We start from the raw sequence: 24658 nt of genomic DNA, 5'->3' as shown, positions 1-24658 counted from the left end.
TATTGAGGCAATGGTTTTTAAACTAAAAGCCAAAGTCTGTTTTTTTTCCTGATTGTTTACACACCTATTCTGACAAATATAAAGACCAGTTCTTCACAGAATTTAAACACATTTTTAACTTCAAGCACATCACTTCAAAAGAACTACCTATACCCTTAAAAACAGGCAAATTACAGGTGACAGCACAAGCACTTACCCAAATTTTCAAACACTTCCATCACGCAAATAAACAATAAAAAGGATATAAAAATAGATTTCCAAAGAAAGAAGCTCGTTAGTTTCTGGATTTGTAAGCTAAAAATTGCTCATCCCCTAGACAGGGACTTAAAGGACAGCAAGTATTTCAAATGGCTTTGTGGAGACATCCCATAACCCTGCCTTCAAAGCCAGGACAGAGATCCTGGTTTACTTAGTAGTATAGACATAGATTCATTAGTTGTGTGTGAAGTACCTATTTTGAATCTACATATAGACCTCTTATTTTCTTCTAAATAGTTTGGAAATACTAATTTGTGCTAATTACATTTTGGCACAAAGGCCTTGGTGCTGGTTCTACTCAACCTGGTGCATTCCAGAACGCAAAGCTGGGCAGAAATACAAGGAGAGTCTCCAAGAGCCCTTGAGGCCAGAGTATTGCTCCCTAGCTAATAAACCCTGCCCTTCCAGAGTACTACTTGTGGCTCAGGTGATACCTTCACTGGACTTACTCAACAATCTCTGCAGTTGTGCTCCAGCGGGCAGTGTGAACAGTCCTCTCAGTCTCATATCTACCGCTGAAGCTTACAGTAGTGTTCACTGTCAGAAATCAGAAACTACATTAGATGAACCAACAATATGATCAGTTATGGCAAGCCCTACACTTATATTTATCCAAAGGGATAGTAACATTTGAGTTTCAAAGATGAAGACACCAAAAACACATGGAGTTTCATCAGTTCTCATTAATTTCCCTTTAGGGATAGAAAATTCAGTATGGGCCAATGTGTTTTCTAATTGGGCACGAAGTTCGAATGCAGTAAAATAACTCTGGGCAGTAAGAACAGAGGAAAAGAAACTGAATCAAAAACAGAAAAGGCAAGAAATCTTAATGGAACCACATGGGCAGCAAAAACCCTTAGTTATTGTGTCATGAAATGAAAAGCTAAAGCTAATCCCCTTAGCTTTCCCATATGAAAATGGAATCCAAAACTAATCCTTTTATAGTAGCTATACCACATGAAATGGGATGTTTAAGCAAATCCCCTTAATCATCATGGTAAGAATCTGGGAGCTAAAGTCAATCCCCTTAGCTATCCCACATGAAACAGGGAACCAAGGCAATCTCCTTAGTTATGCTAGTATTAAAAAGGAACTCTATCAGCCTTTTAAATTATTTTGACATGGAATTATTAGTATCACACTTCTCGACAAACCAAGACCCAACCTGAGTACACATTAACATCTATCACGGAGTAAGCTGAACATTGTTAGGTAACTTTCACAATCTAAATTACATGTCTTAAACTTATTACTTTATGATCTACTAGTTGCAAGCACAATACATGCATATATTAGTTAGCTGAGAGGCAAAAGAAAATGTTTGAGCTCTTCCTTAATAAAACTTAAGAAATTAGAAGTATTCTTCATAGTATGGAAAGCTGACAAAAAGTGCTAACAGACATGCAGAACAAGGCCATATTAAGTATATAATCACATTATTCAGCTGCTGTGTCTGCTAACTTCAGCTTTGTCTTTTTTTTTTAAACTTACTCTGCAACATGCCTAAATTTTTAACACAACTAATCCAATTCCAAAGAAATATTAATAGACCTCTTAAAATAACTGTTAGTAGTTGAAGTCATACATACTAGTCCCATTTACAGAACAGTTTTATGTGGGAGTCTTTGTTGGTTTGCTTTTTTTAAATAGATCTGGTTGGTAAGATCTTCCCCCAATACTAAGATATCCGTAGACAGATCCTCCTCCATCTTGTCTCAGTACATCTCAGTGGAAAATCTTGGGTCGTTTCTAAAGTATACAGGATGGCCATGCCTCCAGAAACAAAAAATGAAATCTGTACCATTTTGTCAAGTGAGACCATTCATTTCATTTTGTTCACTTCAAGGTTATATGCCTGACTTAACAACAACAAAAAAAACTCAGGACATCTGCATTCTTCAAATGTTGTTCTAAATCTCAACAGCACCTGTGATCTCTCAATTTATTTCTGCAAGTCACGTATTATGTTTTATACTCTTTGGAAGAGATTCTTTTGATTAAAGACAATAGAGGAGGATTATCCTCTTAAATCTGAAATACAGTTGTATTTATTATACATAAATGCCTGGATTTTCTACTGCATTTCTATTTTATTCTCCACAGAACTGTGATTGTTAAAAAGAATTCAGTTTTCATATTAGCAATTAAGAAACATATCTACAAACTATCTCCCACTTTTTGAAGTAGCTTGTTAGGATTACGTGAACAGCTTTCAATTCTGCTATGTTTGTTTACATAAATACATAATCCATATGGTAAAGACCCCTATACTTGCCTGGATCCCTTTGCAGGATACATTAAATCATGTGTATGGATTACTGTGTAAAGTCTCTCTTTTAAAGCTGAAGTTTTCAATTCTCTGTTTTTGGACTAGCAATTGGTGCATACCTTAAATGTTAACTGTTACTCAGAGAAGAGTTTCAAACTCAAGCACCGTACCCGAGGTTTAGAAAGAGACAGCTACTGGCAGAGAGAACAAAGCAAAGAACAATTTCTTCTTCATTAGGCTTTCAGTCAGTCTCAGACCGGGGTTTGCTACTCCAATGTTTATCCTGATAAACATAACAGCACCAGAGACTGACCCCAAGTCCATAGAAGATTTCTCTTGGAGACAGCAAGTGGGCCAATTCAAAGCAGAAGCAAGGGGTAGGCTGACAGGCAAGAAGTGTGCACAGTCCAGGATCCTATGCTGCCCCACTGCTGCTTCTGTGTCTTCTTCTATCTAGCCATACAGTCATAGCCTGCATGTCTGTCTACTTGAGTTTTTAGCATGAGTTCATGGACAAGGAAGGACTTGTCATTGAGGAAGCTGATAAAACAGGGACCGTCTGACAGTTAAGAAGTTAAGAGTTAAGAGTCAGATAAATGAAAATAAATGCAGAATGACAAAGGCACAGCAGGGCGAAAACTATAGGCATCTAACTACAAGGAAGAAAACCAAATGTATTAAGCCCTCAAGGACTGCAATTAATATCAAGATTTCAGACAATGTCAAAATGATAGTGATAGAATCCTTTTTGTCCCACACTTTCTCAAAAAAAAAAAAAAAAGGCAAAGTCTGCTTCAGCACCACACATGAAAAAAAATCAGTGAAGTAGAAAAGTATTTAAAATTGTGCCCCAAACAAACTGGCCCTAATTACTGTACTAAGTTAAGATCCAGTTGGTGAGAGTTTCAGCAGAGCAGTAAAACTATTTGTATACAATCTTTCCACCCTTATGACTGTTAGAATCGTTGGCACCCAGGTTATTTATTACAATTTAAAGCACTATATGGGACTATATGTGCACTTAAATATTTGAAAGAGAGGAGACATAAAAATTTAAATGATTTACTGAGATTTGCAAAGAAGACTACATGTGCACTTAAATATTTGAAAGAGAGGAGACCTGGAGAATGATCAAGCTTGCAGATTTTTTGAATGATTGGTTACTTTTCTGTACCTTGAACATTCACTCAATATATGTAAAGATCTGTAAATGGTTCAAAAGTAAAGAGTTCAAAAATTTTTTTTGTTTACTTTGTGTTCTCCTAATTCTGAATAAAGGTTTTCAATAAAAGTTCAGGCTACTGTAAACCCTTAAGAATATATTATTTTATTTTCATTACACATAGAAAATCCACTTATAGAAAATAAATTGTTCTTGACACTAAAAATGATAAGGAGGAAGCAGCAGTTTGTCTAGAGCTTCCCCCAATTACTGAATATAGTGTATGAGAAAAAAGCAAAAACTACTCAGTTGCCTGCTCAGGTCCAGAGACAGCAAAGCATCTTTTGCTGCTACCACTTGTATCTTTTTTCTCTGGAAAAGAATACATTTTTGTGTTTTTTGAACAATCCAGAGAGACTGCTTTTCAGAATACCTAGATATTTATCAACTACTTAAGCATTTATGAGATCACTTCCCAAGCAAACAGGAATTCCAAGTGGTAGTTCCCATGAGTCCAGTATAGCAGTTCTTATTCTCTAAAAATACACTGGTTCAAATAACATAATGATCAGTATGCATCTGGTATTTCTATAAATATTGCTTTTCTTCCACTTTCCTTTTGTCCTTTCTTTTTCGTGATCTTGTAATGAAGGCAGTTTGATGTCCTTTGTAGCTCCATGCTTGTGCACATTGAATGCTGAATTATATTAGAATAACACTGTATTTAATTGGGAATGGATATGAGTGAATTTTTTGAATTTCAGAGTATCCATATGCTGGCAGAAACTGTAAAAATTCTGTAATTCAATACTGCTTAAAGTATTTCCCATGTAATTTAAATGAATCATACTTACAATATATGCCTCCCAGCATGTTTTATTCCTCAAAATACAATTCTTTCTCTACAGAAGAAGGCAAGAATGTGTTAATTTTCACTAAATTATACTCCCTGTTTTTTCTTACTGCCCCTTTTGGTAAGCTAAGATATTGTAAACTTCTGAATACACAATATTAAGGTGAAACCTACAAAGAATTAAAAGCTATCTTTCATGCACCAACTGCATAGATCTGCAACCCATATATGGATATTCTTATTTATTTTAATCTCCAACCAATGTATTTTTGAAAAAAAAAAMCAATATAGGGTATATCATACACTTTGTGGGGCAGCACAACTGAAAAAGATAGATGTTTACTCTGCTCCACTACTGATGATGTTTCTTATACCTATAATGGGAAATGTAACAGAAAATATAACTACTGCTACTACCACTCTATCTCTTCTTTTGCTATATAATATACAGCATATGCTGAAAAAAAAAATTCTCATTATGCATTATAATTAAAGTACATGTGATACACAAGATACATTAGAAAACAGTATCCTAAGAAAATGAAGTGAAATGCTAGTTTCACATTTGCTATTTGGCAGTTTCTGGGCACTGAATGCCTGAACTAGTTCTAACAAAGGATAAACAAACCTATTAAGAAAAAAGGTCAGCATTTTAAACAGCACTTCTCTGGATCAAAGATTAGAAGACTGCCTGCTTTGTTTCCTTTTTCATTATTATGTTCCTGACTCTACTCAAAAGTAACTTTTTACTTGGTTGTGAAAGCTTTGGGGGGGGGGGGGGAGTTGACTCTTGGATAGGAAAGAGAAACAACCTCATCAAGGGTCATATTTGCATTGTTATTAAGTTGATATACTTGAATCAGCTATGTGAATTCAACATGGATTTTACTCCCCCTGGTGCGTTTTATGTTAAACATTTGAACAGTCATGGAGGATGAAATGGAGATGACAAACTCCCAGCTTGACATCCTAGTAAGAGGTCATCCTGCTGGAAAATCAGTAAGAAAAATGTTTCTGCTTAGCAGATGTCCCAAAATAACAACGATTGCAGTTATGTATATGAAATTTTGCCTTTACTAGGCAAAATTCTTATATAATACCATCTCAATTCAACAGAAATGGAAAAAATAACGTAAAAATATATGTAATATTACTATCACAAAGTTCAGGCTTACTACATAACAGATTAAAAATATGTGTCATTGCACTGTGGCAAGCACAAATGGGCCCCAGCGTGTTTGGGATATCCAAATAAGAATATGACTGTCTATCTTGTCAATAGATATCCTCTATGGAATCTGTAATTAGGCATTTCACACAAAAACAAATGAAAAATAATCAGGATACAGCCCAAATATATGCACAAAAAATGAGGATGTTGAATAATATCTCTTCTTCACAGTGCCTGGCACATTTTGTGAATTTAACCATTTTAGATGGAACATACTCTGGCAACCCAGGATCCATCCAACAGGTACTCAGATTCCCAGCACAGCCACAGCTAGTTCTATGGCCAGGGTTTCCAGATTCCATACACATACAAAATAAGACTTTTGCCATTTTAACAGGAAATATAGGTAGAAACTCAGGCATGTATCAAATTACTGGGACACTTGGCAATCCCAGGGACATACCGTTTCTACGAAAAGCTTTTATGTTCCAAGAAATGCTCCTAACAAAAACACGACTCTCACAGGCAAGTCATCTCGTATGAGCAACAACACTTCCTTTAGAAAAGCTTTCCTAGACATTTAACTAGATCTTGGATGTACCTAACTGTTAAATCCCTGCACATGGATACTAATCTCAAGAAAATACCCTTCAACTTACTTTTTCCTCATACAGCATGACTCAAACCTCAAAAAAGACTCTAAATATGTCATTGCAGGGCTTGGTGTCTGAGTATGTCCAAATTACAGGTCAAATATGTGGTTTTAAATATTTTTCTTAATGTCATCTCTGTAAATTTCTCATATTGTGTGAAAATCTGATTAGCTTCTTTTTCCTTTATCCCTGTTAAATGTTCTGACAGCAAAATCTCTACCTTCTATAAAACCTATTATTAAAACTACAGTCTCCGTGACATCTCTGAAATCCTGCTGTTGAGCTTCACAGATGTAACTATGTATCTTTATTGCAGCTGAACTGCTGTAATAGAAGGAAGAAGTTAGACTTTCAGAGGCATTGGTGTTTTCTGAAAAATGTCCTCAGTTCCCAGTTAAAAGTTTTGCTTCTTGCTACTTCTACATTTATCTGTATGGATGGAGTTCCCTATTCCACAGAGCTATTTGCCTGGAATAAAAGTGAAACATCTTAGGTAAGAGTCTGTTTAGGTAATGACATTGACTTTCACAGAGCTTTCATTTTAAATATGCCATTAAGGAAGACGTCTTTAAACTATGATACCATCTTCACTCAGTAGCAGTTCTCAAACCACAGTGCCCTAGGATTTGATAAACACAAACAGATTCTTTAATTCTAATTTTAAATGTCCCAGAGTATTTTATTTATCTCACAAATCTTCTCCTGCAGTTCTCCAAACTAGTTCAGAGTATGTTCAGTTCCATTTGATAGGATACTATAGGCTCAGCAAGGCTAGATAACTTGCAGCCAGGAATTCATGAGGAGCTATGTCAGGAGACCTTTGGCTCTCAGACACTAACCTTTAGAAAGCCTGGAATATGGGGGCACCTCTACAAGACTGAAGTGTCTTGCTAATTCTTGCTAACAGTCTTAAAGGGCAAATCAGGCCATCCAAGTAACAGTAAACCTGCAATGTCATAAATGGGAGGCCAGTCACTAGTGGTGTCCCCCAGAAGTCAAAACTGGGGTCAGCAGTGTTTAACATCTTCATTAATGACCTGGATGATGGGACTGAATGTACCCTCAGCAAGTTTGCAGAAAGTACATAACTGGGAGGAGTGGCTGATACACCAGAGGGCTGTGCTGCTATTCAGAGGGACCCCGACAGGCTGGAGAAATGGATAGAGAGAAGGAACTTCATGAAGTCAACAAGGGGAAATGCCAAGGCCTGACCCTGGGAAGAAATAACACCATGCACCAGTACAGGCTGGGGGCCAACCAACTGAAGAGTAGCTTTTACAAGGAAGGACTTGGGGTCCTGGTGGACAACAACTTGAACATGGGCCAGCAATGCACCCTCATGGCCAAGAAGGCTAACAGTATCCTGGGCTGCATTCGGAGGGATTGTCAGCAGGTTGAAGATGGTGATCCTTGCCCTCTACACAGCACTGGTGAGGCCACATCTGGACTACTGGGTCCAATTCTAGGCTCCCCAGCACAAGAAAGACATGGAGTTACTGCAGTGAGTCCAGTGAAGGGCCACTAAGATGATTAAGGGACTGGAGCAACTCGCATACGAGGAAAGACTGAGAGAGCTATAACTGTTTAGCCTGAAGAAGAGAAGGCTCGGGGCAATCTTATCACTGTATATAAATATCTGATGGAAAGATGTAAAGAAGATGGAGCCAGACTCCTCAGTGATACCCAGTGACAGGACAAGAAGCAATGGACACAAACTGAAACTCAGGAAATTCCATGTAAATGTAAGAAAACACTTCCTCACTCTAAGGGTGACTGAGCACTGGAACAGGTTGCCCAGAGAGGTTGTGGAGTCTCCATCCTTGGAGATAATCAAAACTCAACTGGACACAGTCCTGGACAACCTGCTCTAGCTGACCCTGCTGGAGCAGGGGAGTTGGACCAGACAATCTCTAGAGGTCCTATCCCATCCCAGCTATTCCGGGATTCTGTCAAATCTCAAGCAAAATAACTGAAACCAATAAAAGATTCCGTTTGTACAGAATTGTACGGAATTGATAAATGACATTTATCACAGATGTATGAGAAGCCGGTCTTGTCAACAAAACTGACTTCATTCTGTGAGTTTAAGCTACGTTTATAGAGATGGTTGAGTAAATATAACACACTAAGACCTTTTTCAGCTATTAGATTGAGTATTACATGATGCATGATTAAAATTAAGTATTTCACAATATTCAAGGAGAGATTACAGAGACTAAGAGATATTATCATATATCATATAATCATATAGCATCGTACCTATCATATAGTAGCTATCAAAATTAAATTTTTCTGATGAGACTTTTCAAAGGTATGTAGGCTGATAAATATTTAGAACATGAAAGTCATATAGGATGATACAAATATTCTTTGCAGGAAGACTTATTCAAGCATGATGTATATTTACATATCTAGGAGCAACAATACCACATATACCTAATGAATAGATCACTATGTCTTATAAAACATCAGTTCTGGAAAACAAGCGTGAGCCACAGTGAGAATCAGCTGAACATGAGCCCTAATATTATTACTGTGGTAAGAAAGCCTAATGGGATCCCTTTGATGTATAAACAAAAGAGTAGTAAAGAAAAGCGGCACGATGATTTATAACTGTGGACAATAATGAAACTGGCTGTAAAATACTGCAGATTTGTGCCCATATTTTTAAAAAAGAAAAGTCACACAGTGATCTGAATTTTGAAGAAGTTTCATAGGAGGAGGAATGAAGGACTTCATCTGTTTAGATACAGTATGAGGCTGAGCAGGAAGAACTGGCAGTAGAAAACCATTTTTAAATGGTGATCTAATTAATTAATGGAAGAAATAACTGAGGGAAACTATGGCTTCTTGATGTCTTTTAAAATGATATGTGTTAGTGAAATACATGTTATTGAGTTTAATACAATGGCAACTGCTTGAATTTTTTCAGCCTCTGATATAAAGGTGATCTGATGAATTGTTCCTTCTGGTCATAATGAATTTAAGTATTTATTGAGTTCTAATAGTTACAGTACTAAAAGTGAAGATTAGAAGTACTGATGACATTGTAGTTCATGCTGCTACATGAAATACTCAAATCATAGTAGTCCTTAAAATCAATACTGATGTGGCCATGTGGATATGCAGATTTATGTTTACAAATACAGACAACTTACCTGGTTTGTCCTTCATAGACAATTCCAAATGATCGGGAACTACAACTAGGAGAATATCCACTTCTTCCATGCTATCACCTGTATTATTCACTTGTTTTTATGTTTTGTAACTTACTTTTTCTCTGCTTGTAGATAATTTAAGATAATATGAAATGCAGAACTAAATTGTGGACGCTGGATATCACCATACCTACAATACTCCCTATCTTTTTCTTATGATGCCATGCTGTTAGGTAAGCACATTTAATGCACTAACCTCACTTTGTGTTTGTGCATTAGTGATTTCATAATGCACATCTTAGCCTTACACCTTAGACATTTGCTCATTCCACTTTTTTGTATTTTTCTACCACTTTTACATTACTTGTTCTATTCTCTTCACTCTTCTTTGTATCATTTAGCCACCTTATATTTGCTGCACTGTGTGAGTTGTGTCTAGAGCTGAACCTAATAATATTTGTATTATCGCTTCACACAGTGAAGTTATATTGCCTTTCTTTCTTTCTTTGTTCTTTTCTAGTTTTTCTTTAAGTTAACTTTCTTAGGTAACTTCTTATGCTATTTTCTATTGTTTATGCATCCAATGACATCTTATTGGAGGATTTAAATAAAGGAAGGGGCCTAAGCTTCTCTCACTTTCTTTAGAAGCGTTTTGTTTCTGTGTGACTTTAAAGGAAATTCAGAGAATTCTATAACATAAGCAATCAATTTAAGAAGATATATAGTTAAAAATCCTAAGTCTGGTATAAGAATGTTCCTTAAGCATATTGGCCCAATTACCCTCAGAGATAACAATCAAAAAATAAAGTTGTAGAGTGGATGCAGCTACCCGGAAAAAAAAAACTATTTGCAGGTTGGCACTGGAAACCCATATCAACTCTGATTACAACATAAAAGATATGATTAGTAAATGAGTAATGGTATGACAAACAGTACTAAGCCATTCAAAATGTGTCACCAAAAACTCTAGCAATGTTTTCTAATTAGTTAAGAAGGAGCTAACAGTGAACGGTTGACTGATGCATGCCCTGTAAGACAATTATTTTAACAGATGGAGTAAAATAATCAGTCTGGTAAAGTATCAGTCTGGTAATCAATAACATCACAAGTTCAGTCTCAACAAATTCAGAACAGAAAAACACTAAAACTGCATATTAGTAAGAATGATTCAAAATCTTAAAAGATCCCCCAAAGAAACAAGATATTTAAAACAGAATTACTTCTGCGGATAAATTTACAGGAAAATTACTGATTGACATGGAAGCTTTTTGAATAACTGCCAAAACTGAGATTAAAACAGTTGCATCACTCATGCAGATGTCAAATAGTTTAGTGGACTGATAGTAGGCTCTTTATTGCTGAGGCTGTATGTTTTGCCTACACTGACATGTCAAGGAAACTTGTACAAACCCCTTCTTCATGTACATAATTTCTCACAGCCTTGTGTTATGAGTCACCTTGACATTCTTTTGCATTAATTCTAAAATTATTTTGGAGTTTATGAAGTTGCAACAAAGAAGTAAAAATTTAGATTAATGTTGTGTGTGAATTTGAAGCAGAGTATTTTTTCATGATTAATGTTCTGCATGGGTTATTTTCTTGTTCAAGTAAGAATGCTTTATTCCAAATTAGCACAAGGTACTTGCAAAGTAGATTTAACTCATGCAAAATAAAGGATTCTTAGAGTTGAGTAAGAGTATTTACTGTAGAAGTTAATTAGCCATAGACAGGCCCTTGCGCAAGGAAGTGGTCTCCAAACCGTAGTTCATGAGCAAACTTTGCTCACAAAATTGGGTTAGGTTGCTTAACACAATAGGAAAAAAAAATTTAAATTGAAGTCAAAAGGGAGAAAAATATCTAGAGTTGCCCAAGGTATATTATTTAATTAGTATTACTGTTAATGGATAAGTGAAGGTTCAGAACCACTACCTTTCAGTTAGGCTTTCAGGTTTTCTCCTTTCCTCCCTAAATTCTAAAAACTTATTAAATACTTAATCAGTGCTTAATCCCTTATTGAAAGCCACCCTTCTAACAGTCATGGCACAGCAGACTGTAGTGAGAAAACCTAACAAGAATAATCCTGTCCCCAGGTTCAGCAAATTGACTTCAGCTGGAAGGCAATGGCTACACACCATGGACAATAATGGCTCATGTGACCTCTGCTGGCCTGCCCACTTGCTCAGGCAATGCATTCGTGTCTTCTTTTTAAATGTATAAGGGAATTCCTTTCCATTTTTTCTACCAATCCAGACAAAACTAGCTCTGCATTTTCAAGGTTATGAAGTGACAGTTTGTTGAGTAAAGATCTACTTCCATTTCATAGCACATGCTTTTTCATAAATCAATCAGTCATTTTAAAGTACAGCTCAAGGAACAGAGGAAGTATCAGATGTGCCCATTATTAAAGTAGAAATCTTAGACAGCCCATCACTGAGAAGCTAAATTGGACCTCGATCAACAAAAGCTAGTTCCATTGACCTCAAAGATATTAATGCTTTACTTACTCTGCATTTTTGTAGCTCTTAGCACTAAATTTATTATCTGTTCAAAATACAAGGAAAAAATCTGACAAGCAAATAAAACAAATTTGTTAGGAAAAGTATTGTATTTTCAAGCTTCACAGAGGTTGTACAAACAACTGAGAAAAAAATAAAAAAGTAAAATCACACATTATATTACTCAAGAATAGATCTCTCAGTTGTGCATGACTCATCTTTGCAGCCAAATGATGGGATTGCATACAAATGCCACACAGAAAACTACTGTGCTGTATTGTTGCTTGCTTGGATAGGTACCTCTGGAGGTTACTGTAACTGCTGAAAGCTTGCAAGCATTCCATTAGGAACTTACTATAAATAAAAAGACTAGGAGGAGAAGGTTAAGACTGAAATGTCATGCAGTGGTTCTACATAGTTCAAAAGAATACTTTTCTAATTTTCTTTCCCTACTTCAGCCCAGCCTGTTAGCTTAAAATCTCTGAGGCATACTTAATATTACCCAAATCCCAAACATTAATGAATATTTAAGTTGCTATCTAATTTAATGAGAACATTCTTTGCGACCAAGTATGCTAGTGAACTAGTAACTTCTGCTACTATGTCACAGTCTGAAGAAAACCTGTCATCCCATCCCCTTAATCCCAAAACCATTCTGCAGTCAGAGAAGCTTATTAGCTATTTGTTAATGACGTTCTTAAACACATAATACAAATTCTTATCTTTGACAAAAAAAAGAAAAAAGATTAAAGTCACGTGTAAGACTTGCACAGTATCTGAACAAAAATCTCCATCAAAAACACAAACAAACCAAAACAGTCAACCGTCTTCAGGAAAGGGGGAAAAGCTGATGTGCCCATCACTAGGCAAAACAGGTTTTTATTTCTGCAGTAATAATCTCAACCACACCAATGATTAAGTCATACTCCAAGTTATGTTAGGACAGATAAATAACTCAGATTATAGTGTGGGCATAAAACAGCATCTCTAGGAGGTTTTGTGCAAGATCTGGAAAGATAACTGCTTTACTGTTCTGTACTAAATCCATAAGAATAATGAGAGTTATTTACCACATCCCAAAAGCACAGTTTTACCTTAAGCTTTAAAAAGAATAAATAACTAACATGAATGGTGGCCTTCTGTTTCAGAGATTACATGCAGAAGTGACATGAAGAACATGTCATATTCTGTTAATTACTTGAGCACTTAGAAGTTCAAATTTTTTCTTACCTTTGCAAAAGGTACAGGATCCCAGAATCATTTAAACAGAAGTAGTTTAGAAATTCATTCCATTTTAGTTTTTAATTTCAACATCTTTAATATTTAATAAGTAGAAGTAATATAACTTTCTGCATTTTAATAGCTTTATGCATTTTTCTGCACGATCAAATATCCAAAACAAAATGAACATCTGGTATATTTTAATGAAGTTTGTCAGAACGACACCAGCTATGAAAGAATCAGCAAACACCATTTTAATCAGCAGTTCTGAATAACTCTCAGTGAGATAAATAGCTCTCACTTCATGTAAGTTATTTGTCTCTATTATTTATGCAGACAGTTTTTTTGTTTGTTCCTTCTTTCTGCACTGTTTCAGAGATCCAGCAGCACCACTAAAAGGTCTTACTGCTCACAACAACGTTTACTGGCACAGTATGTTGACCTAAACCATTTTCTTTCATTCCACTGTGAGAAATGAAGGACCTTTTTTGTCAACAAATCCAGTCACCTGCTGCTGTACGTGACCGACATCATATAGTCTTTCTTAAATTGATCATGCTTTTTCTTCAAAACAGGAATTCTTCTCACCTATATAACTCCCACAGAAGTCTGTGGGACTACTTACTTAAAGCAACTATTTTGCTGTAGTGCACAAGAATCTTTACCCAGTATACAGCTTATAATGATCAGTTTAGACATATTTTGTCTGAGTTAACACGTGCACTTCTCTTTACTACCTTTCCTTACAAACTGTTCTCCCAAATATTTTCTGTAGCTACCTCTTTTTGAACCAGATTTTACTTATTTGAGAAATTCTCCAATAATTGAATCCAACATGCTGATTCAAATGTATACTCCTTGGATTCTAGTAAATGCTGCCAACTCTTAAGACACAGTAAAGACAATTCCCCTGAAAACCTCGACATGCTGCAATACTGATGTTAAGGGTACAACCAACCAAAACAGATATGTTGTAATAGCTACGTTTTAAATAATCTCTAAGTGGATTTTTTTGAGCTTGCATAGTACTGCTATTGTTATTGGAGTAACTAAAGCTTTTAAGAACTTCCAGAATCACTGAAATTTTATCTTGTTTGCCTTCCAAATGCAAGCCTCCCAGATCAGTTCAACGGGACTCATGACAAGACAAGAGCAAAAATTCCTCGCCGTATTTTCTCATCATAGTATATGACAGTATTTGCCTTTTCTAGGATTTTTGAAGGAAAAAACATCTCAGAATTGTAACTCAGATTGCATGAGACTGCACACAAAATGCAAAACACAGAAGTATCTATAACAGACTGAAATGTTGTCTAGGAATACAAAGGACTGGAAAAAACTGAAAAAAGTAACTCATAAAGTTGAAAATAGGCTGAGATTAAGAAATGTCACATTGCCTGAAGTCCCTGAGGGCAGAGACACAGCAGGCATTTTATACAAATGGATTATTAAGGTGCTGAAGATAGACGATTTCTACATCCTTCTGGAATGGATCACAAGAAATAAAATAACTAAAAATGAAACAAGAGATCTTACACTCACAGAAATACAGTGCTTTCTGAGCTCATTTCTGAATCAAGTAAATTATATGCCTCATACCCACAAATTAAGAGATAATATCCACTAATATAAAGACAAGTGATACACAATCAAGGGCTACCTAAATGCACTGAGACATCAGAACTAGAAGCTGATACAAGAGGTGTCAAATGCTCCAGTATACTGTATCTTAATTAAAAAGTTATAATGCCTCTGATGTTCTGTGAAGTGTGTTAGCTGGATGGAAAGAGAACACAGCCTTTGAAGTGTAGCCACTGGCAAAATACTGATGGCTAAACTTCAAAGAGTAAAAATGCTTCTCTTCCCCACACTGGTCTGGCCATAGCATCTCCAAATATACTGGACACCTGCAATACTCTGAGGCCCTGTACACAGTATTAAGTGCCTCCTGTCAATCTATTAACATTATAGTGAAACTGTGTAAGATGTTAAACTGGAATACTTAACTTTGATCTGAAATGGTCACAGGAGGAAAAAAAGAATATTTAAATAGTCAAATAAAACCAGTTAAACTGTTTTTTTCTAAACATTTACATTGTTTTTCATGGCATTAACATACGCTAAACATGTTTTTCTGAATCAGTTAACTTCCTACCCTTTTACTAGCTACTGCAATCCATATTAATCTTCACTTCAATCATTGAAGTTTTGTTCCAAGTTACTACTATAAAATAAAAATTGAGTTTTCTTTTTAATTCACAGAAAATCTATTCATAACACATGCCTGCAACTTAAGTATTTTTAGATGAAATTTTATGACATGTAACAGCTGGAATCAGATTAGAAACATGACAGATTCTTAACAATCAGAAAAGCAAGAGAAGGGCAACATAACATACTCATGTCATTTTTGTGGCTCTTATTCCTAGTTACAACTCAAGCTGTTCCAGTGCTGAGAACAACTAAATTCCTTCTTACAACTCCATACTGCAGGAACATCTACTCAGCTATAACAGCCATTCTACTTCTAGACTGTCAAAATGCCAAAATCAAGACAATGAAACTAAAATGATGAGTGACTTACCCCATTTAAAGGAAATGTCTTCCATCCTAGTTCTCCAAGCGCAGCTGTAGTATCAAGCAACACAACTGAAAATTGAAAAAGAAATAGAATGTTTGGGGCATTTCTTGAATTACACATATAAAAGACAGTAAAGTTTAAAGCATAAAGCCTATATGAGTTGAATCAGTCATCTACTAATCATCTGAGCACATCCGTTTAAAGCTGCTGAAGCAATGAAAATGTTGGAGTATGAATAAAAACAGAACCTAAATGTTTAGGCTTTTGAGGCTTACATTTTGAGGCTTACATTACATTCATATTCATTTTGAGGCTTACATTATCAAATGTCTCAGAAGATAAGATTTAACTTCTTTTGTAAAAATCACTGCAAAATCACAATACGCTACTAATGTTGTTTCACTAAAAGATGACTGAATAAGCATGAACAATTCTGCAATCTCTTGCCTAGAAATCTGGAAAGTCTGCGTGTAGACTTAAGCATTAAAGCTAATAAAGAAAAACAGAGCTTCAAAACAAAAATGTCTGCAAAAATATTTCAAGAAATAAATGAAAGTTACACAGTACAAAAATTGTGCAATTCAAAAATAACACACAGGGTCTAACAACTTTAGAGTTGATATTCCAGTTGGTATATCAGTGCTGAAAGCTGCTACAAATGTTTTGTATAACTTCTGCCACTTTCATTATTGATTTTTAATAGATGACAGGTTGTCCATTATTGTACATGTATATTACAAAATGTTTCTGTATTATTTTAATTATTTAAATTAGATTAGCACCATTTTTCTTCTTTTCACTAATAATGCAAAAATCATACAGACCACAGCTCATAGCAGTAAGGAAGATGATTATAAACCAAATATTTAGAGACACGAGAGACTGTATTACTACAACCTGTACAATCTACTACTACAGTCAGTACCTACACGTACTACTGCCCTCTAATGGAATTGTTTCATTTGACCCTCTGATTTCATGAAAAATATGTAAAGAAGGATTTAAGCATAAAATTATGTATTGTATAGGGCAGCTGATTTTAATTCTCAGGTTACAGGGTTTGAAGGCTCAGTTCCTTCTCATAGCCTGCAAATTCCAGTTCTTCTTCAGACAGTTAAATGATGTAGAAAAATTAAGCAATTACTTTGGAACATGACACTGCTCTCCATTCATTTGGGGGTTTTATGCTGCTGCACATTATCTTCCATCTGTATATTGATTGTTTGGACAACAAACTCTACAGCTATCCTTACAAAGAAGCACAGCAGCAGCAGTGTAAGCCAGGTCATGGGTTCTGCCTTATGGAAAAGACACACTGGCATGCAAACTATTTGTACTCACCCACCTTAATACAGGAAACGACCTAGCATATTCCTTTGACTTTTGTATTAGTAATAATCAGAGTTTCTCTGTATTTGAATGTATGTTGACTTATAACCTGAACCTGATATAATTTTATCAGCAACTTTACAGTCAGGTAACATGTTCAAGAGCAACTATGTCTTTAATGATTTATCTGAAGAATCTAATTACATTTTAAAAAGGATATTCAACAAAGTATTCTGCTCCCCACTTTTTCACAAGTTTATGAAGCTTTGTGAGTAACTTGAAAATGAATCAAACATTTTTTTACATGCCCTATTTTATTTCCAAAAATGGAATCACTATCTCCATTGAGACCATATCTGTCTTCTGATTACTTATAAAGCTGTGATTTACAGCTGTCATAGTATTTTCTGTTTGCATCAGGCTACCATACACTTGTTCAAGAGTCAGAAAAGCCTCTTCCTGTTTGGTCCGTGATTCATCAGTTTCCTCTGTAAACCTTCAAGTAACAATGTCTGGGGGATCTGTCACCTCCAAAAAAAATAATGAAGCCATTGGGTTTAGCAATTTCCTTTTCATAGAGGAGATCAAATGCTCAGCTGGTTTCTGAGAATATTTCAGTTGCCTCTTAGGAGTGTCTTTTCTTCTCTCCTCTCCTCTCCTCCCCTTCTCCCTCTGTCCAGCAAACAATTTACTTTGCTTTTCAGCTAAGATTATACCTTGATACTTATCAAGTATTGCTCTGATGATATCTTATTTTTAATTCTTCCACTATCAGATAAAAAGCACTATATGCTACTGCTAAAGCTATGGATCTGCAGGTGGGAATGGACTCTCTCCACAAACAGCACAAGGACTTAAACTATTGTTTCAGTTTGTGATTTTTGCGGTAGCAGGCCCACAATTCCATCCAGGTATTCAAAACTTACACTTCCAAGGAACAAGGCCTACAATGGGAAAAGTAATTCATTTCTTCAGTGGAGCTTGAATTAATTAATTTCTTGCCTAAATTAATCATTTAAGATTTGAAAGCTCAAAGCTATACATTAAAAAATTTAAAAACTAGAAATAAATTAATCACTGAAAGTATGCTAAGTTTAAATTTGTGAACCATGATCTAATAATATTTGTTATATACATTTATGAAATGATCCCCATTATACAACTGACTTTTGATAAAAACACAAATTTTGACACATTTTACTTGCAAGCATCTTATATGCTCACATATGCTCATCTGTGTCCACCAAATCTATAAGAACCTCAGCTTGGTGTATTCAAAAAGCCAAACAACTAATAACCAGAATTAGAATGTTATCATGTGCCAAAGTCAGAAATAAAAATCATAAAAAGTAAAAGACTATTTTTCCAAGAGTAAACAAAAAAAAAGCAAAATGCAACAATAGCACTCATATTAAAAGACATAAAATAATTATCAATCATAAATATCCAGCAGACTGGCAGATCAAGTGAACAATATGACAATATGTTTACAGCAAAGAATTACAAACCTGAGTGAAAGAGTGAAAACTAGAAGGCTGGCCATACAAATGAGGGCAGGGATAAAATAGTGAAATCCTCCCTTATTTCAGTGATTTGGAGATGTCTACACCTCTGTATAGGACAGAGATACCTGAGTTAGCTTTAAATGATTAAGAAACAATCTATCCCCAGCAGCATAGACCTGATGACAGACAAATATGCCCTGCTAAGAAGTTTCCAACATGCAGCTTCTTGGCAGAAAATTCATTCTGCCAAAGAAATCCAAACTAAAAGGATTGCCCACATGTACACATCTGATTTATATCCAATGTTTCTCCTCCCACTGCAGAAAAGTGAAAGGTTTTAAAGAACTAAAAGTTTCTTTAGATTTGGAAATTCACATGCAAAGAGACTGAGAAGAGATGGCAGACACTACATGGATGACGCTTCCAACCAGAAAATTCCTTAAAAAGTTAATGCAACCAGGAAGCTATATTTACTGACCCTTGTCTTTATGCTTACTTGTTTATACTGCTTTGTATGCCACAAAAAATCCCATTCATCTTAAATGAGATATCATGTGAAGTGGTCATTATGGACAAGATGGTAGCACAAGCAAAAGTGTCTGTCTGGAACTACTGAATTTAATATTTTTGAAAAAGCTATAAATTAATAGGTTGAACTAAGAAATTTTATTGACATTTCTGACATCCAACCTCCACCTGCAGCAGCCAGATTTTTGAGATGACAGAGAGTGTAAACCTTGCAGACTGATCACGAGCGACAGAACATAGTGCTGCCATTATAAAGTCACATCATGATTCAACAAGAACTAAAGATCCTTTAAAAATATCTTCAGATAAAGAGAACTTAGATTTAGGACGCGTTTGTCTCTTCTTAAATAATTAAGTTAGGGATACTATCACTTAGACTAACAATAATATAGATATACAGACTTGTACATGTAGCTATAAATCTTCTGTTTTAGTTAACTGAGCACCTGACACTTTGCATGTAAAAGTGTTTAGCTTTGTTTACCAGTATATTCTTTAATAGATATTACACTGTTATTGCTCATTTTATTATGCCATATTGAGCTCAATTTTCCTTTTTTTGACAAATCCTACACTGCTATTATTAGACTTCACAACTGAAATTAATCTTTTTAGACGTTTTGCCCAGTCCTAAGGGAACTGTTTTATTTAAAATTACGATGAGCAGAGCTCTGAGGACTGAGAGTCTGGAATTTTAATTCTAATTCCAAAACACTGCTCTGAAGATGAACTCTATCATCTTGTCTGTGCAACTGAGGAAAAAACTTTCCAAACATTAATATCATTGGTTTCTTTTCTCCTCTTCTTTTTTTACACTACATCTCCAGACAGTCTGACCTAACAGTTTTAAATGACTATAGGACTTCAGCCAAATTAGTTCATGGATTCATAGTCTGACATCAGACTGGACCGTTAGATCACCTAGACTGACCTCCCATTCATTGCAGACTAACACATTTCACTGCTATCTTGATATTGGGCTCAATAACTTCTGTTTGACTAAGCATGTTGTAACCTATAGACCAGGAGTTCACCTGCCTGTGACCCAAGGCCTAATTTTGTGCAGCGCAGCAGTGATACCGTACTGAGCTGTAAGAGAGAAGGTAAGCCGAAGATTTGCAAGGAAAGTCAAACAATAAACAGAAATTTATTTGCTAAGACAATACTAGTAACTCAGGGACTTGAGGAAAAACATCAGCCTGAAAAAAAAACAAGAAAATAGCAGAGAATATGAAGAAGACAACTTGGCAAGACTGCAGACCAGCTCACTCCAAGGAGCAACATGTCCACATGGCTGACTGATGCTTGGCCAGCAGAGCCTCACCAGGTGCCTGTCTCAGGAGTGGAGAGCACCTATTGCTTAGCCTGGTAACATGTTTGCCCTAGGTGTCTACTTGGTGTGTTAGCCAATAAAGAAATGCCAGGTACTTAGGAGCCATGGATGTCCTGTATGCTGAATCTCTCGGCACAGGGTAGAAGATGCCCATATAAAAGATGGAAAGTTTCAGTATCTTCCACAACGGTAGGCACTCTTCACTGATGATATCCAGAGATAGGTAAAACTGATGCATCTTTTTTTTTCTGAGAACTTACTTATCAGCTGTAATCAATTCATATTTATAAGACAAATACACTGAGCTGCTGAAGTCTCTGAGAGGCATACTTCCAGCCCCCAAGACATTTTTTGTGGCTCTTTTCTGAACTGTCTGCAATTTTTTTCAGTTTTTATGGTCTTTTTTCTTCCTTTCTACACTTTTTTAAAAATAGGATTACCTGAAGTATTCTGAAGTCATTCTTTCTAATAATACACATTAAGATAAAAAGGCTTCCCTATTTTTATACCCTGTCTATGGTATCTCCAAGGTCACATTAGCCCATTTTTTACTGCAGCATTGCACTCATAGGCAGTTATTAGTCTGTCAGGATCACTATCCTTTACAGAATCACTGCTTTTCATCTTTTTTTTTTTGTTTGGGTTGCATTTTTGTTCCAGAATGTACAAAGATGCATTTATTCATATTAAAATGAGCTTTATATTTAAACGCTGACCTTACTAAATGATAAAGCCTGTTCCCTGTCTCTACATCCCCTTTCTTTATTTACTTACCACTCTACTACTCCTCTGTCACCTGCTGATTTTACATTTATTTCCATATCACTGATGAAAAATGTTGACCAGTCATAAATGTGAATAGTGTATAAGGAATACCTCAAATTCAGTGATTTAACAATCACTGAAAATTACTTTAAGATTTCTTGGGCCTCAGTTTTTTAAAGTGCATTTACTAAAAGCTTTGCTAAGATTTCTGCAGTCTTTGTGGCATTTTGTCACACCTTACAAAATCTAAACATACTACCTTCTATGTCATATCAGACAACCTTGAGGCTCATCTGCTTGAGGAAGACAGAAAGAAGAGGGAGATATACAACATGCAAGTTATTCGTGGCAATTAACACCTAACCAACTGGGAAAAATGATTAACTATGAGTTTGTTTTTTGACCAGGCATGTTTCCCACAAAACCATATGAACTGGCATTCACTATACACCTATCAACTGAGTCCTTTTTCAGAATTTCCATTATTTTGCATCCAAAAGCTATGTGGTTTAGGCAAGATTAGCAAGCTGCAGCAATAAAGGATGGGGACCACCTGTCTAGATAGCAATTCTGCAGAAAAAGTATATAGAAGTTAAAGAAAATCCTGTACTGAATAGCATCAACAATGCTCTTTGATAGATATAAATAAAAAGGATTGTAGCTAATAAAATATATGAAATAATCCTTCCCCTCTCTTCAGGATTTGTAAGCTTTCAGGAGGAGTGCTGTGTCTGGTTTCAGTGTCATACTTCAAAAAATACATGGACCAGTTGGAAAGAGACCATAGGAAAGCAACAAGAATGATCAGCTCTCTAGAAATCTGGCTGTGCTCTGGAAGGTCCAAGTGCACTGGAGTCATTTACCTTGGAGGCTGAATTAGAGGGGGTATCCAGTAACAACCTTCAGGGATATGAAAGGCTGTTAGAAGCAGAAAAGAATAATCTGTTGTCTATGTCCATGGCCAATAAGGAAGAAGGGATTTAAATGACAATAAGAAGAGTTTTATGTTAGACTTCAGGAAAATATTCACTACCCCTACAGTTGGAAAGAAGAGGGATAGTTGGGACTAATTGTTAATTTAGGGAAAATCCACTACGGGAGGCTTTCAAGACATGTTACAACGCTGTCAGAGTTGGGTTTCTACGTAAGCTCATGTTGCCTTGGGGCAAAAGGATGGAGCTAAGTGACTTCCTGAATCCTCTCCAGCTCTGTGTTTTTTAGCAAATTCTAGTTTCCTGGTTAATGGTGCTTCCCTTTTCTTTTCAAACTAGTACTCTTAACACCCACCTGCTTCCAAACTTCTCGAATTCCCTGAATCCCAAAACTCATTAAGTTTACCATAAGTAGCCCAAAGATCTCCTCAGCCAATTCTTTTAGGACTCTTTGAAGAGAATTTTCTATGCCAGATGGGAAGTACTTCATACTCCTGTTTTATGAATAAATTACTAATTTCTAATTATCTCAATTGTGAACACATTATCTTCTGCATCTCTTTCTAAAAACAGTTCTGCATCATTCACACAATATTTTTTATTCATAATACAACTGAAAAATTCCCGTTATCCTTAGTGTTGTGAGACATGGGCTTTTACCTAATTTATTTAGCTTCCATTTTCAAATTTCTGTACTTCACAATTTTTAATGGGTATTGATTTCCACGTTTCCTCTGTTTTCCAYTAATTATTACCATTATTTCTAATTTCTGCTTTCATGTTACCTCTAAAATAGGCTGGGCTTTTATCCAAAAATGGCTTTTTTATTTATCCATGATTTCACTATCAAGAATTTTTAAAAGGAATTTACATTTTCATATTTTATATTTTCACATTTTTGTGCACACACACAACCACACAATTAGAATTCTCCTCTACTGAACGTAAGCTGGTCAGAATTATTTTTCATGTACTAACACCAACATCTCATTAATGATACATTCACCTTTCTCCATCATAATGATGTTTGCAACATTATTACATTGGGTACAATACTTTTTATGTTGGAAAACTGTCCTTTAGCTTGTGACATTTTATATGCCTAGCTGCATGAGATGCCCAATCCGCATCTTCAAAAACAAATACCCTCATGGCAGTTTTCCCTTCCATATATTACATATGGATATTTTCAGAGTAGCTTATCCTACTTTCTAATTTGATCCAGTTATCTGTTTCAGTCTTGCTGCTCCCTATTACCTGGATACATGTAATTTCAAATCTTGTGGCTGAGCTAACAGAATTAAAACAAACAGTTCCATCATATAAAGTGCCACTACACACCCTTTTTATTCACCCTTTTTTCCTAATGAACTTTATTAACCATTTCCTAGCAAGATTTTTTAATTAATAAAATTATTATTTTTTCCTCTTTGCTATATCATTTTTTGGTTTCCTACACTTTCATGGTGCTCCTGCTACTTTGGAGCCAAAATAATCATCCTTTCCACACCTTATGTACAACTATGCACAAATGCCTGAGAGCGGAAGGCTACTGTAATCCGACTGCTTCACCTCTCACTGGAATGTAAGCCAACATTTTCCAAACCAAAAGCTTCAGTTTTACATTATCTTTTTTCATATTGCTTTTCTTCCACTCTGACTTGAAAAATCAACAAGGATTCTTTTATTCTCATGTTGTACTGTTATTAGCACTGCCAATCATTGTAGACCCTCAGTTACATCAGAGTAACCTTACTAGATTAAGCATTAAATAGAAAAAGTTAAATGAAACTCTGGTTTATTCCCTTCTTGTCCCTTTTGGGTGGATGATTGTGTTGGATTTGGATTATAAATTGCACATTTTTATACAACTGTGCCACATAAATATGCAAGATATTAGACCAAATTCTCCACATCCTTCTTGCTACCTAAAATTGTAAGATACCACACTGAGGGATGTAATTTATATAATTTTCTTTTATACTTTGAAGGAGGCAGAGGCAATTGTTTCCAGCAGTATCTTCAATTTCAATATTCCATATACTGTCAAACCCCTAAAGTTAGTGAAACGGAAGCAGCAACTAATCTTGAAATGATATGCTATTTCATTTGAATAATTAAGTTGATAAGACATGTTTAAGACTAAAGCTGATAATTATACTCACTGCGTATCACTTTTGCAAGCTTATGTTTTCCTTACTGTTTGCAAATCATTTGCCAAATACTCACTTTTTCAAATATGTATACATATAGCATTCAGAGTTTATGAAGACAGAAGGAAGAAATAGGCCATTTGTTCACAAATCATTCAGATTTTTCTATTCATTATTCATGCTATGTAACTGGTCCCTGATCATACCATCACAATATTTTAAAATAGAAGAACAAGCCATTAACTTCCTATATTAACCTATTTTGGAAAGGGGGGTTATAGGAACATCTACT

The 24658-nt window shown here is 35.5% G+C and overlaps 1 protein-coding gene across 1 annotated transcript in view; it reads right to left on the bottom strand.

The window, feature by feature from the left end:
* LOC112972156 (ephrin type-A receptor 6-like) overlaps positions 1–24658 on the bottom strand; it is a 131266-nt gene that overhangs the window by 79193 nt on the left and 27415 nt on the right. The window contains exon 2 of the mRNA XM_026078272.1: positions 15825–15889. Within this exon, the coding sequence (XP_025934057.1) occupies positions 15825–15889 (65 nt within the window). The remainder of the gene's footprint in view (positions 1–15824; positions 15890–24658) is intronic.

This window comes from Apteryx rowi, unplaced genomic scaffold (genome assembly GCF_003343035.1).
Source record: "Apteryx rowi isolate R43461 unplaced genomic scaffold, aptRow1 scaffold_476, whole genome shotgun sequence".
NCBI lineage: Eukaryota > Metazoa > Chordata > Aves > Apterygiformes > Apterygidae > Apteryx > Apteryx rowi.
This window is presented reverse-complemented; position numbering and strand designations above follow the sequence as displayed.